At 35.1% G+C, this 15,461-nt stretch overlaps 2 protein-coding genes across 5 annotated transcripts in view; one reads left to right on the forward strand and one right to left on the reverse strand.

The window, feature by feature from the left end:
• Nucleotides 1-10,046, reverse strand: part of HMMR (hyaluronan mediated motility receptor) — a 33,106-nt gene extending 23,060 nt beyond the window's left edge. For all 3 annotated transcript variants that reach the window (XM_037799044.1, XM_037799041.1, XM_037799043.1), the window contains exons 1-4: nt 9,950-10,046; nt 5,144-5,242; nt 4,591-4,670; nt 2,564-2,611 (exon numbers count right to left, since the gene is read on the reverse strand). In XM_037799044.1, coding sequence (XP_037654972.1) covers nt 2,564-2,611; nt 4,591-4,670; nt 5,144-5,242; nt 9,950-9,995 — 273 coding nt within the window. In that variant the 5' untranslated portion in view covers nt 9,996-10,046. The remainder of the gene's footprint in view (nt 1-2,563; nt 2,612-4,590; nt 4,671-5,143; nt 5,243-9,949) is intronic.
• Nucleotides 10,047-10,376: 330 nt separating this feature from the next.
• NUDCD2 (NudC domain containing 2) lies at nt 10,377-15,222 on the forward strand. Of its 2 annotated transcripts, none has more exons than XM_037799424.1 (4): nt 10,377-10,826; nt 11,766-11,814; nt 12,064-12,215; nt 14,836-15,222. In XM_037799424.1, the coding sequence occupies exons 1-4, from the start codon at nt 10,638-10,640 to the stop codon at nt 14,920-14,922; spliced, it is 477 nt and encodes a 158-aa protein (XP_037655352.1). In that variant the 5' UTR covers nt 10,377-10,637; the 3' UTR covers nt 14,923-15,222. The 2 variants fall into 2 exon arrangements, with proteins under 2 accessions (XP_037655352.1, XP_037655353.1); XM_037799425.1 differs by lacking the exon at nt 14,836-15,222 and adding an exon at nt 14,665-14,780 and having other exon boundaries at nt 10,396-10,826.
• The last annotated feature ends 239 nt before the right edge of the window (nt 15,223-15,461 follow it).

Raw genomic sequence — 15,461 nt, forward strand, 5'->3', positions numbered from 1 at the left:
CAGCAAAAGTACAGAAAAAATTTATTCCAGGTACATCGTAATACTTCGAAAAATGATAGAAGAAAATAAAAGTAGCCAGAGAAAGAAGATACATTATCTTCAAAGGGGCAATACAAAGATGCCTGATTTGTCAGGAGAAAATATGAAGACAGAAGACAATAGAATGGTATATTTAAAATACTCAGTGGGGTGGGTGGGTGGGGAATGGAGGGGTCCAACTTAAAATTCTATACCCAATGAAAACAACTTTTACATATGAAGGCAAAATACAGGGGTTTTCAGAGAAAAAAACCTGAGAGAATTTGTCACCATTAAGTCAACACAAAAAGAAGTGTTAAAGAAAGTTCTTTAGGCTGAAGGAAAATGATTCCAGATGTTTATAAGATATGTACTTTAAAGACAGTCTTTTTTCTGTCTTATATATAGTACATATATAAGTACTTATATATGTACTATATAAAGACACAGACAGCTTGACAATAAACGGAACTGAAAAATATTTACTATGCAAATATTAACCAAAAGAGAGCTGATATGGCAATATTATTTTCATACAAAACAGATTTTAAGGCAAAATGCATTACTTGTGATAAAGAGGGAATTTTATAACGATAAAAAGAGGAAGACACACTCTTAAATTTGTTGTGTACCTAACACCATAACTTCAAAAGATACAAAGCAAAAATTGAGAGAACTAAAAGGAGAAATAGACTAACTTGCAATTAGAACTAAAAATTTAAACATACTTCTCTCAGTAACTAATAGAATAAGCAAACAAAATTATGAGTACAGCAAGGACAATGTGAACAAAAGTATTAACCAACTTAACATACTAGCATATATAGAACAATATAGCCAACAAGTGAATATACATTCTTTTCAAGTGCATGTGGAACATTTACCAAAATAGACTATTTTTGGGCTATAAAGTAAATCTCTAGAAGGCACAGCTGCATTGTCATGTGAAAAAGTATTTTCGACTCTTGACTTTTGTATTCATATCAGGCTAATAGTGCTTACTTGGAAATATATCAAACACCATTTATATATACGGTTATGAACTGCTAAGGACAGAAAGAGCATTAAGATTCCCTACCATAAGATTCCCTATGCTTGTATTATTGGTTTATAAACCAATGCTTATAACACAGCATTATAAAGTAAAAGAACACTGAGATTATGTACTTCACCTTTTCTATTTTGCAGTTAAAGAAGCTTAAGCTCCAAAAAAGGTTTTGGAAATGTCAACAGGGTCAAGCAATAATATGAAGGCTGAAGGGCAAATGCAGCTCAGCGCTGGCAGATTGTTGCCCTGGAGGGGAATGTGGAAGCAGTGTTGTCAGATCTTCTGATTGTGCAACAGAAGTCAGAAATCTGGATTTTTTGTGTGTGAAATTTTATTTTAAAATATTGACAATTCAAAATGAACAAAGAAACAAATACAGTGGGGCTTAAAGAAAATAGAGCTCTGTGTTGTCAAAAAATAACTATTCTACAAGATTAAGTAACCCAAATAATCATTTCTACCTAATTTTGCCACTTATTCACCAATTGTATAACGGAGACTCAGTTATTACATCTGTAAAATACTAACTCCTACATCATAAGCATGTGTCCTCAACAAAAGGATAGCCAATATTATTAGAATAAATGCATCAGGGCAGAGATTTACAGAGTCACCTTGCAATAGTCTTTGTCCTACGTCAACATTTGACTAATCAATTGAAAGTTTTTATATATCAAGAGAATACATCCATTAGAAGGAAAGCTGGTCAGCAATGGAAACACTGAAAAAAGACTGCCAGAAAAGCAAAATTGGCAGTGGCAGCTTAGGGTTGCTTAGGTAAGTGGGTGCTCTCTAGGTCACCACTATGCAATAGAACTTTCTGGCACTGCAGAAGTGCACTACCCATGACAGTAGTGGTAGCAACTTACCATACATGGTATTGAGCACTTGAAATGTGTGACTAGTGCAATGGAGGAACAGAGTTTTTAATTCTATTTCATTTTAATTAATTAAAATTTAAATCTAAATAGCTACATGTACCTAGTGGCTACCATATAAGGTAGCACAGCTGTGGGTTATTTCATCCTTGAGGAAGATATATTATCTGGGGTGCAGAGGAATGCATCATGTTAACATAACTTGATCATAATCCTACTAACATGCTAGGATTTCATGCTACCAAGTCAATTCTCTAACTTGCCATTATATTAACAAATAGATTAGCCTATAGGAAGAGTGTGAGCTACATGTAAATATAAATACTTGATCCACATATCTAATTGTAATAAACTTATACCTTGGATTTGATCTGTTTCTTATGGAGTGGGTTATCTTCTGTCTGTCCCTCAGTATGCTATCACACTTGACCTTGCCAGTCACTGTTCAGAAATGTGCTATCGTGCCAAGCAACTGGCACCGGTCTGGAAGGCATATTTGCTTCATTGTACACATCCTCTAATTGAAACAGAATCCTTGTCTCTTAACTTTATGTATTATGTAATTCTCTTTCCATCATATAGTACATTTATTTTTCAATGATTTGAAAGCACTTCTTACCTCTTTTTCCAATACCTTTAGATCTTTATCATTCTTTTGAGTTTCTTTCTATTTCAAAATCAAAGAACAATGATAAATACATTTAAAATAGGTGCCACAAATATCAGTGCCAAGTTAAATTTTTAGTTTTCATAAAAGATCAAAGGTTCCAAAGAGTCAATTTATATTTTAAACATTTCATTTAGTCTAACAAACATTCTGTTGGTAACTTATCTGGTATATGAAGAAAAGGATTTTTAGAATCTCAAAATATTTCAGATTTATAAGTTTTCACCCCGACAGAGAAAGATTTTTCTAACAATCCCAGTGGAAGGAACAGGTAGAGCTTTAATAAATACAGACTACCTTCCTTCCAACATTAAAGAGCAATATATTTTGAATATCTAATTATGCTATCTCAGAAAGAGAAGAATCTTACAAAGAGCAATCAACTTCAACTTTGAAACCCAAAGAAGAAAAAAAAAAAAATTGATGCAAAGAAATAAAGAAAAATTGAAATAGTACAAACTCTGACTCAAATTTTCTCATTGTCTTTAGTCTAATTATGATATAATTTTCACATTACATCTTTTACAATAGCCTTTATGACACAATCATCAGAAACAGTATCAACTTCTCCATCTAAAAATGGAAGAAGATGCATAAACATCTTGAATGAAATCAATTTTATGGTTCTAAGTTGGGGAGGACCACACCAGTAACTTGTTTATTAATTTCACACAAATGATATTTTCCGTCAAGGAATGTCTATTATTTTAGGGTTCTACATGAACTTGTATGTAATTTAGTTTTCTAAGAGGGCTTGTAAATTCTAAAATTAATTCAAAGTTTGAGAATTGGTTTTCTAAAAAAAATTGAGTCAAGCCATTTATATCAATTTCCAAGAACATACTGTCTATACAAGCGCTGTCCTAAAGAAATATAATGCAAGAACATATGTATCTTTAAATTTTCTAGAAGCTATATTTAAAAAGTAAAAAATTTACATTAATATTTTATTTAACCCAACATATCAAAAATATTATTTTGTCTTGTCATTAATATAAACAACTATTAATGAGATAGTTTAAATTGCTGGTACTAAGTCTTCAAATTTTATGTGCATTTTACGCTTACACTACATTTCAACTAAGATGCTAAATTTTCACCAGAAATATTAATCTATATTTAGATTCCCCAAAACATACAGATGAAAAAGTAGATTCATATACCCAAATTGTTCCAAAAACATTTAAGAGTTTTTCAATAAATGAATCCTTTTATCACTTTTTAAATTAAAATAAAAATTTAGTTCTTCATAGCACTAGCCACATTTTAAATGTTCAATGGCCACATGTAGCTAATGGCTTCTGTACTGGATTATGGTATATTGCAGAACACAGATTTAGGTAATTGCCAAATGTATGAACACATCTAATATTAACCTAGAGCTTTGGTTGTCCAACTCTAAATTTTTTCACACTAATATCTATTAATTCGTACAACTCCTTAAGTACAGTTTGAGGGCTTGTGAACTAATAGAAGGAATAATGGAAACAGTAATAGTGGGGTCTTGCATAAGGCACAACATAAAACCACAACATAATGCTAGTTAGAATTTAGGCATTAGGATTATTTTTGCTTTTTTTTCACCAATACCTACCCTTCCCAACAAACAAACAATGGAAGAAAAAAAAAAAACAACTCTAATGCTGGTTACTAAAAAATCAAAGCATTACACAATTTTTTAAGGCTTACTAGGTATTGCAAAATTCATCCAGATACAGAAATGACTGAGAGGTACAGGCCATTTTATAATTCTGAAATGAAGGACATGTCTAAACATAATATATTTAGTAATGATACAATCAGAAATGTAAAACTTGCTGGAGTCCTAATATGTTTTAATAAATTACTAATTACCTGTAAACTTTATTTACACAATTACCTCATTTGAGTTAAATACAACACCTTTCAGAAATGTTTACAATGATACAGCTGATACAACATATCAAACATTTTAAAGCTGGCATATAAAAGTTCCTCACCTTTAATCCCAAAGCTTTAACTTTTCTTGCTGAAGCAAGCAAGGCAGTATCTTTGTCAACATTAATGTTTTGTTGAGATTCTGCAAAAGCAAAGTAAAATTGTAGAGGTCATGGTTGGTGCCCTCATGTGTTTAACCACAGGCAAAATACAGTTTCCAAATATCTATTGCAACTATTGGTGTGGCAACATAAAGGTATTCTTTTCTTAAATGTGTATTTCCAAATTTAGTTGCACAATATTTTTTACATATCTAACACATTTTTTATTTTCCAAACATGTTCTTGACAAATGGGTTAAGGTAATTACCAAGAGGAAATTCTATATATGAGTGTCTTGCTTAATTTTACCGGTTATACAACAATGTAACGATGAAAGTGTTATTCTGTACTTGACCCTTTTATAAATCCATCAAATAAGGAAATTATTTAAATACAGTTCTACCTTCTTATTTTTAGAAACACTGTAGCATCTTTAAATTTAACTAGTTATTCAATTCATAACTGTAAAACTCGTAAGATCATATAACCATTATTTTATTTTGGGATCCATTACCTTTTTGTTTTTGAAATCTTTGAGATTTCTGAAAAGATACTGGTCCTTTCAATACTTCTGAAGTTTTAACATCATAAGCACCTGGAGATGGTGCACAACCTAGAGGAAACATAAAACATCATGTCATTAATAAACTGAACTAATTCACATTTTTAAAAAATATAAAAATAGTATCCATTTGCTGTTGTAGAGAACTCAGAAAAGGCGTCTCTATAAAGACAGGTAAGATTACTTTCCCAAATGTCCTTTATTTAAATTGGGTCAAAGGAAAACACAGGCAAAGCAACATAATGAAATAGTGAAGACAGTCTTGGGATGAATTATCATGTAATAAGAAGCAACATGGCTTTTGTCATGAAGGGCTGAATATGAGAAGCAAGAAAATAATAGGTATCAACTCTATTCAAAGAAAGTCTCACTAGGAGTAACTATCATTGATTTTCTAAAAATGAAGCAATTAAAAATGTCTAGCCCTTGAGATTTAGCCTACATAACATAGTAATATTAAGTATATTACTGCCAAAATTTATTTAGTACTAAATAAAATAAAGTAATAATCTTCCTCTGGTTAATATCAATAGATCAGACTCACTGATGATGACACCTACAATTTGTATACACAGAAAAAAAGCAATCACACTAAGAACTATTATTTTTTATGCCAAGCATTTTATGGCTATCATCTCATTTAATCCCCATAATAACCCTAAAGCATAATGTATTAATATTCTAATTTTCAGATAAGGAAGTTGAGGTTCAGGGAATTTATAAAGCCATTTTATGCAAAATATAAACTGTACTAGGCTATATTTTTATGTTCCAGAAATGTATACCGTGTAACCTCACTTAACTGGAGGCCTGAAGTGAAGGCATTTCAGAGTGTTTGTTTTGTGGAGTTGAGATAAGGCCCTCAGTACTCGTAATAATATTCTTAGCATAAAGCTTCAGGATGAGGAACCAGTAGCTTTATACTATTCTCTGAAGTTCTTCCTACTTATTACATAGTCTCATGCAAACAAAAAGGAACAGCAAATAGCCTTGACCTTCTCAAGATAACTACTACTATTCTTTAAGTGTTTTTCAAATGGCAGAGACTCATTAGGTCTTGACTAGCATTTTCAAAAGGTGAAACACAACACAAAATATCAGTATGAGTCATGTGTAGCAAGGCTAAGCATTGTTTTCTGAAACTTTGTTTCAGTGATATATGCGTTTGTAAAAATATAAAAATATATCCTGGGTAGTGATATAAGACATAAAATTTATTTCTTATCCTGGGACATAGTCAAAAGTTTGAAGGTCATTGCTCTCAACAATTCTAGACAGACTATAAAAACATAAAGGACAGAATTAAGTTTCCATCCCTTTATCTGGAACCACGATCATATGCACTGACGCAAAGACTCCAGTCCTGGGAGCTCCCAGATCTAAATGTGGTCAATAAAGGGTAGAGCAGATTTCCAACTAGGAGAAAAAGTCTAAAATGGAAGGACAGAATTCACGGAGGTATCTAAGGTAAAAGGAGACTTAGCAAAAAAGTAGTAATCTTGGTAGTTCAGATTTCCCAAACCTTACAAACTGTGTACACCCTGGTGTGAGTAGTAGGATGCTGGGGGGTTCCTGAAAATCAGGCTAAGCATGGCATATCTTCCTATAGCAATTGCTTTTATTCATTTGGGGTAGGATAGGGGAGGCAGTGGGGGGACATATCTTTATTTTAAAGCAAACAGGAGACTTCAAAGAAAACTGCCACCAATATTGGTAGTTACATCATTGTGGGGATTGGGGGTGGGGTGGGGAGTATGCACAGCCTATGGTTATTCACCCTTGCTCTGTGCTCTTAGGAAATGCTTCTGCAGAAAAATGTGAGAAGCACTGCACTAGACCTGGCAGAGCACCTAGAAGAAAAAACAAAATGATGCTGAATTCTAGTCTATTGTGGAGACCACGCTCTTAAAAAGGGATACTAGTTAGCAGCATTAGATGAGACAGTGGGCGGTATTTAAGGAGCATCACGCAAGTTGAAAACAATGTGGCACAATGCGACCTACAGGCACTAAGTATTTTCCTTATTAATGTTCGTATTTACTTAAGATACCCAGATTAGAACATCAGAGAAAAGGAATGACGTATCTTGGAAGATACCACAAGCTTTGCGGAACAAGGATTAAAATTGTATCTTGAGTCTTCCCGTGAGCACCTCTTTGTTGCTCAGATGTGGCCCTCTCTCTAACTAAGCCACCCTGGCAGGTGATCTCACTGCCCTCCCCCCTACGTGGGACCTGACTCCCAGGGGTATAAATATCCCCGGCAATGCAGGATATGACTCCCGGGAATGAATCTGAACCCAGCATCATGGAATTGAAAACATCTTCTTGACCAAAAGGGGGATGCGAAATGAAATGAAATAAAGCTTCAGTGGCTGAGAGATTTCAAATGGAGTTGAGAGGTCACTCTGGTGGACATTCTTATGCACTATATAGGCAACACTTTTTAGGTTTTAATTTATCGGAATAACTAGAAGTAAATACCTGAAACTACCAAACTCCAACCCAGTAGCCTTGACTCTTGAAGACGATTGTATAACAATGTAGCTTACAAGGGGGTGACAGTGTGATTGTGAAAACCCTGTGGATCACACTCCTTTTATCCAGTGTATGGATGGATGAGTAGAAAAATGGGGACAAAACCTAAATGAAAAATAGGGTGGGATGCGGGGGTGATTTGGGTGTTGTTTTTTTATTTTTATTTTTTATTCTGATTCTGATTCTTTCTGGTGTAAGGAAAATGTTCAAAAATAGATTGGGGTGATGAATGCACAACTATAAGATGGTACTGTGAACAGTTGACTGTACACCATGGATAACTGTATGGTATGTGAATATATCTCAATAAAACTGAATTAAAAAAAAATTGTATCTTGATCCAAAGTTAATACAGTCAATAATTATATGCAAACAAAACATTTCATGCATTTCCTTAAATAAATGCTTCAGACTTTCAGACCTGGTATTTTCTATTTCTTCCTCCTGAAACAGACAGTTCACTATCCACTTGCCTGGCCAACTCTCATTTATCCTTCACATCTCAGCCTGTATGCCACTTCTAGTTTTCTTTGAATTCACAAATCATGTTAAAATCTCCTCTCTATAGCATCTGTGCTTACTGTTCCTATTATAGAACTTCTCAGTTTTGTAATGGCTTGTTACTTATCCATCTCGCATGAGACAAGACAAAAGTTAGGGAACGTAAATATACTCAATATTTTGCTCAGGGTTGAGTTTAGCAGTATGATGAGGGGGAAAAGGAGGACATATGAATTGTGGGAATGGGAATAGGGCTTCCTTATCAGCCCAACAAGGTTTTAAATCCCACTTTGTCGGCCAATCAGCAGACATCATCAAGTGCCAGATACTTTAGGGACATGGGGAGACCATGGTGAGTTAAGCTCATTATGCTCTCTCCCCTTCCCATCTAACTTTAAGATCTCCAGAAAGTTATTTATACTCTGAAACTCAGATTCTTCATACATGAAACAGGAATAAAAACTAGTACCTACCTCACAGTATTGTGGTGAGGATTACTGTAGTAAAATGAGTTACTACAGTGCCTCATGCATACTAAATGTCAAAAAATTTTCAACTGTTATTATTTCTAAAACTGTAGGCCTGAGGTACTGCATCATTGGTAGTCAGTTTAACATAAATAAATTTTCCTTAAATGCTGACAGAACTAGAGAAGGTCCTGTGAATACTTGGGAAAGAATACAGTTCTTCAGCCTTCTAATTAAGAAAATAAACTTATGCTGATCCACTTGCTCCCTTGGTCTTCATCTGCAAGCAGAGTGGCACACATTTTCTTCTCATGTTGGCTGATAAAAATTAAAGATGTAAGGAGTGACCATTAAGTAGTGGATAATATAATGGATAAATCACGGGCTTTGATGTTCAGCTCTAACACTTACTGGCTGCTTAACACAATTACAAACAACTGTCACTCTTCTCATCTGTAACATGAGGACAATATCAGGACCTTCCTCACCTAGCTGTTGCAAGGTATAAATGAAATGATGTAGGGAAGACCTGAGCACGTAGATGGCTCTCACTAAAATATGAATGCCTACGGACCATATCCAAGGCTTCCGGGATTATTGTGCTTATGCATTACAGTGGTTAAGACCACAGGACCGACTCATGGAGGCCTAGGTTCATAACGCAGTTCGCCCTAGTTTTTACTGTGGGATATTGGGAAAATCACTTTACTTCTCTAAGTCTCAGTCTTTTTATCCGTTTAATAATAACAAGATACCTCTTAGTGGTGTCAGAAATTAACAAAGAACTAATGACGGTGCCTGGAGTGCATGGTAAGTGGTCAAAATGAGCTGCCATTACTTCGGTTATATTGTTTTCAATAACTTCTACTTCCATAACTTTACGCCCAGAAACTGCCAGAATGGAATATCCGAAGGAAATCCAAAATATAAGACGAAAAGCAAGGCTCATATGTTCCTATCGGTGACTTCCGGGCTTGACTACCAAATAGCGATCAATATCTTCCCTGGCCTACACCTTCTTTAGTTTCCCTCACTTGAATCTAAGCTTCATGGGGAACTCTGGTCGCTCACCGTCGTATCTGTAGCTTTTTAAGCAGTGCTTGGCAGGTAGTAAATGCTTAATATATATTTGAGAAAATTATTCAGTTGAATGGACCCCATACCAGCCCTAGGTTGCCTCCGATGGAGGAAACCTAGAGGGGCAAAGCGTGTCAGAGGGTCTCCCGTCCCCCAGTTCCGTCCCTCGTACGCACCGGAAGGGTCATTGAATCGTTTCAGAGGCGCCTTAGGAAAGGACATGTTGACAACCAGCTCCACAAACCAAAGCTCGCAGCGATCCTCCGCAAACTGCCTGCTTTCTTGCTTCAAATTCAAATCTGACCTCACGTTCCCCGCCCTTCCGGACGTCAGCCAATTGAAAAACAAAATCTTGGGGTTGCCAATCCCGTACGGGAACGCCAAAGGAGCATGCGCACTCTCCATCATTTAATAAAATAACCCAAGAATTTAGGTGATCAGCCAATGAAAGACCAGTACTGTACTCTCGTCCCGCCCCCCTCCAATCATTTCTGGTGTTACGTAATTTTACCTATGCACTTAGCAGCATTTGCGCAAGCGCACTTTACATCTAAGGCGTTGGCAAGTCTGCATTTTGGCGTCACACAGATGACGGTATAGTGTGTTCCTGATTCACTGGTTTCAACCCTTCCCCACCATCCTTTGGATGTAAACTTTTCTGGGTTTCAGTTCTTTATAACTAGGTTCTGCCAGAGTCCAAAATGGCAATTGAAAAGGAAAAACGAACTCCTACCGAGACATCAGCGTGGGTCTCTGCGCATGTGCAGTGACCCTAGCCTAGAGCCCCGGACGTAGGCTGAGCGTGGGGGTTACGCACCTGCGCTCGGCTTGCTGGTGCATTGGCTGCCGGGAGGGAAGTGGAGTATGTCTACCCCTTTTGAGGAACGGAGTGGAGTGGTTCTGTGCGGGACGCCGTGGGGCCAGTGGTATCAGACCCTGGAGGAGGTGTTCATTGAAGTTCAGGTTCCTCCAGGCACTCGCGCCCAGGATATCCAGTGCGGCCTGCAGAGCCGTCATGTGGCGCTGGCCGTGGGTGGCCGCGAGATCCTCAAGGTAGCGGACGGTCGTGGCTTGTGCTCAGTTTCTTCATCCGGTCCTCAGAGAGTTTCCGAATCCTAAGATTCATTGTTTTCGTGTAAAGACTGTTGGGAGGCTGTACCGCTCCTCTGGCTCTCAGAAAGTGATAAAATTGGCCTGGTTTTGATCCGGTGGAGTCCCTATCTAGAAACTAGGGCCCTTTTTTCTGTCACGTAAGACTGCCTCTTTTGTTCCGTTGAGGGTCTTCAGCTGAGAACAGATTAAGTTAGTCGTTAAATCCACAAATATTTGTCAGACGTATACTTTATACCAGGCACTGACCTAGGTTCTGGGAGTAGAGCGGTGATAAGAGACAAAGTTCCTGCCCTCAGAGAAGTTAGCTCTTGTAGGGAGACGTAATAAAACAACTAAATTGATAATTATTTGAGGCTGGTATTGGAAGCACAACAGAGAAAATAAGGGATGAGTTACTGAGATTTGCTTTCAAAGAAGACGTGAGGTGATTTATTTTGTTATCTAAAATTAGAAAAATCCCAATTTTTAAGTTTCTTTTAAAAGGGAGCATTTCTTATTAGTTTCAGCAGGAAACCTTTTCCTTTTAATTGGGAAAATTACAGCATTTCAGATATTAATTTCACATTTGGCTAATCGGTGATCAATAAGTAGTATTTCTACATCTTCCATAAATTCAGGAGCCCTGATGTTTCTTTACAAGACCCTGTGTTTTTTGGCATAATAGAAATTCCAAATAATGTAAACTAGGCTTCATTTCATTTTCTGGAAAGAAATTTAGGATTGAGAACCTATAAAGTACTATAAAATTTGATTTCCCTACTCTAACCAAATTCAACAATTTTATGTAAAATAGGCAATTAGGTAAGTCTTTGGTCATGAAAGCCTTATAAAAATTAATGAAATGCTTTATTTTTAGTACCTTGTAAATTTATTTTTCAGGGTAAACTCTTTGATTCTACAATAGCTGATGAGGGAACATGGACTTTAGGTAAGGGAAATCTATTATATTTCATAGAATCTTTTTTAAAGTTAATTTTGTCTTGAAACTTAGTATCTTTCTCCCTTTTGTAGTCTTTTTGTCTTTACAGTTTTGAAAGATAAAAGTAATAGAAATGTATTGAACACAATTGTATGTCAAGATTACATAATGGGTTTTTTCTTTTCATACTTAATGATTTTTAAAAAATGAAGTCTAATAATGAACTCCAATTTCTTTGTGATTTTGTTTTGTGTGTAGAGGACAGAAAAATGGTTCGTATTGTTCTTACGAAGACAAAGAGAGATGCAGCAAACTGTTGGACTTCTCTTCTAGAATCTGAATATGCGGCTGATCCTTGGGTGCAAGACCAAATGCAGAGAAAACTTACCTTGGAGAGATTCCAGAAAGAAGTAAGTCATGAATGTATTAATATGTTTAATTAAAATGTAAAAATCATAGAATAATCATTATTATTTGAAATTAAAACTCAAATGTAGTTATGAAAAGGCACAAAAATTCTTTAGAGGGATTTTTTTAATGGTTAGAAAAATGGCCTTTCTATGTATGTTTTGATTTTTTTTTTTTTGTCTTGAAAGGAATTTTGCTGTATTTGTACTGCCATGTTATCATAAGTAATACATGAATAGACTCATCAAAAATTCAGTCAGTATAGATTTAGATAGTGTAAAAAGTGAAAGGCCCCTTCACCAATCTCCTCTAATTACATGCCTCCATCTCACTGGTGTCTCATGTATTGTCTTATTTTATGTTTGGTTTTTATTTTATATAAATGGGGATAATACTGTGTATGTCGTTCTTCATTTTGCCTTTTCATTTAATGGTATGGCTTGGGTCTCTTCATGTTAGCGCATATAGATAAAATTATTTTAAACTGCTTTAGAGTATTTCCTGGTTTGGGTGTATCATAATTATTTAGTTAGTTATTCCCTTTTGATATGATTTAGAATTTTCCATTTTTCTCTCTTTCAAACAAAGCTTGTGCTTTCAAATTCTGTGAAACTGCTCAAATATTCTTTTAAGATAGATATCCAAGAGAGTAATTGCTGGATTCAAAGCACTTTTAAAGTTTTGATGAATAATTTCCATGTGTATGCTGATAATTCCCAAATCTATATCTCTAGCCTAGACTTTTCTCTTGAACGTTGGATCTGCATATCCAAAAGCATTTACAGTATCTCCAGTTTAGCACATCCCAGATGAACTCCCTAATTTCCTTCCCAGATTTCTTCTACTTCTAGCCAGTCAATAGAAACTCGAGTTGCTCAGGGCAAAGAGAACTTGTGAATCATTCTTGATTCCTTTCTTTCTCTCACACCCCATCTATTTGTTAGGAAATCTTACTGGTAGTATCTTCCAAATAAATTCAGAATTTAACCACTTCTTACCACCAACACTACTACTGCTCTCATCTGGACCACTTCTAATCTCTTGCCTGCATTACAGCAGTAACCTAGAATCTGTCTCCAGCATTCTACCCTTGCCCAGGTAGTCTATATGAACATAGCAGTTAGAGCAATTCTTTAAAACTTTCAGATACATCATTTCTCTTTTCAAGATATATCATATTGTTTCTCTTTTCAGAACTCTGCAAATCATTCTTTCATTCCAGTATAAGACAAACTCTTTTACAAGACCTTATATGATCTGGCTCTCTGTTACCTCCCTGACCTCCTCTCCTACTGTAGTGTCCCTCAGTGATTCTGCTCAAGCCATACTGCCCTGTTTGCTGTTCCTTAGACATTGTTTTACTGTCCTGACTGGAATGTTCTTCTTCCAGTGATCCACTTGGCTAACTTCACTGTTTTCCAATCATTGTTCAATGAAGCTTGTCCTGATCATCCTATGTAATACTATAATTTTCTCATTTCCCTTACACTGCCCTATTTTTTTTTCCTTTCATAGCTCTTACCAGCTTTTAACACACATAAAAACTTTTAACTTTTAACATCAGGGGTTGACAAACTTTGGCTTGTGGTTCAAATATGACCCGCCACCTGTTTTTGTAAATACAGCTTTACTGAAACACAGCTGTACTCTTTCGTTTGTGTATTGTTTATGGCTGCTTTCACATACTGGCAAAGTTGGGTAGTTGTGACATAGAACTATTTTTGGCCGACAAAGCCTAAAATATTTACTACCTGGCTTTTTGCAGAAAAATTTGCCGACTTTTGCATAGATAATGTATTGCTTATTATTTGGCTCCTCCTGCTCCACCAGAACAGAGATCTTTGTTTGGCTAACCATAGGAGCTCAATAAATGTTCATTGAATTTATTGCCTCAAAAAAAAAAAAAAAAAAGTGAAATTGCCTCAGAAGTTTAACACCTGAGTTAGTATGCTATAGTGGTTAAGATCTCAGTGTCTTGGAATCATGTTGCCTGAATCCCAAATCCACAGTAAATGTATGACCTAAGGCAACTTCCTTGATTTCTCTACAATGATAGTACTTCCTTCATAGGATTGTTGTGAGGCTCAAATATGTCACTATATGCATAGCTCTTAGAACTTACCTGGCATATAGTGAACTCACAAAATGTGTTAGGTATTAAATGTCTGTTTAGACACTGGTGGATATGTTTCCCCACACATTTGCTTAGCATGGTAATACACATATCAGTCTTTTAAGTATTTATAAATTTGAAATGTAAAAAGTATCTAATTATGTTAAATTCTATTTCAGCAATTACAGTGAAGTTTAATATCTTTTCACATGTTTTATTGGCCATTTAGATTTCCTTTTTAGTTGGTTTCCAGTTCATGTCTTTTTTCCATTTTTCCTTAAGGTTATTGGTATTTTTCCTTATTTTATTTTTATTGTAACTTTTTTCATATCTTTTAGAATCCTGGTTTTGACTTCAGTGAAGCAGAAATTTCAGGAAACTACACTAAAGGTGGACCAGATTTCTCAAATCTTGAAAAATAACTGTTTTTTTTTTTTTTTTTTTTTTTTTTGTTGTGGGTGTGTTGTTTTGTTTTTTTTTTTTTTTTTCCTATATTCCATGGATCCTAGAAGATATTGGCAACCCAAATCAAAGAAACAGATTATGTGGTGGAAGAAAAATGTGGATGCTTACAATTAATGAATTGCAAAATATAGTTAAATGTAGTTCTAAAAATTGCATTCAAACGTGATTTATATAGGAAATATCATAACTACTGTGGGAAGTATTCTGTGGATATATGGTAACCTTTTTTGGATTAATTTTTGCTCAGTATGAAGTTTTATATGTTCCTATTTAAACTCAGTAATTTTGTATTTAATCTGTATTTTTAATACAAAAAAACCCATTAGAGTATAGTTCATGTGAGATGCCAGGGTGCCTTCATGGAAAATTAAGTTTTTCTTTCCGTAAGTGTGATCCAGGAATAATGTTGAATAAACTTTTCTAAATAGGAATTGTGTACCCCTTTGTCTAAGCATACTAGGTCACACAAGGAAATTATTTCACTGAAAAAAATGACAAGAAAGGAAAGAAACAATCCACAATTGTATTTTGAGCAAATTAATTTTCAAAGATGAAGAAAATTTCTTAATTAATATTACTCTTTGAGAGATTACTTTATGTCAGGAAATTGAAAAATAGTTCAAAACTTTTAAATTTAAACTTTCAAATTTACAGAAAGTTGCCAAGTACC

Source organism: Choloepus didactylus, chromosome 11 (genome assembly GCF_015220235.1).
Source record: "Choloepus didactylus isolate mChoDid1 chromosome 11, mChoDid1.pri, whole genome shotgun sequence".
Taxonomy (NCBI): Eukaryota; Metazoa; Chordata; class Mammalia; order Pilosa; family Megalonychidae; genus Choloepus; species Choloepus didactylus.

What these genes read in the sequence shown, in the direction of transcription:
- NUDCD2 (XM_037799424.1), top strand. Translation starts at nt 10,638, where the DNA reads ATGTCTACCCCTTTTGAGGAACGGAGTGGAGTGGTTCTGTGCGGGACG. An exon ending in GTGGCCGCGAGATCCTCAAG is followed by an intron (nt 10,827 to 11,765) that starts GTAGCGGACGGT and finishes TTTATTTTTCAG; the next exon opens with GGTAAACTCTTTGATTCTAC. An exon ending in TGGAGAGATTCCAGAAAGAA is followed by an intron (nt 12,216 to 14,835) that starts GTAAGTCATGAA and finishes CATGGATCCTAG; the next exon opens with AAGATATTGGCAACCCAAAT.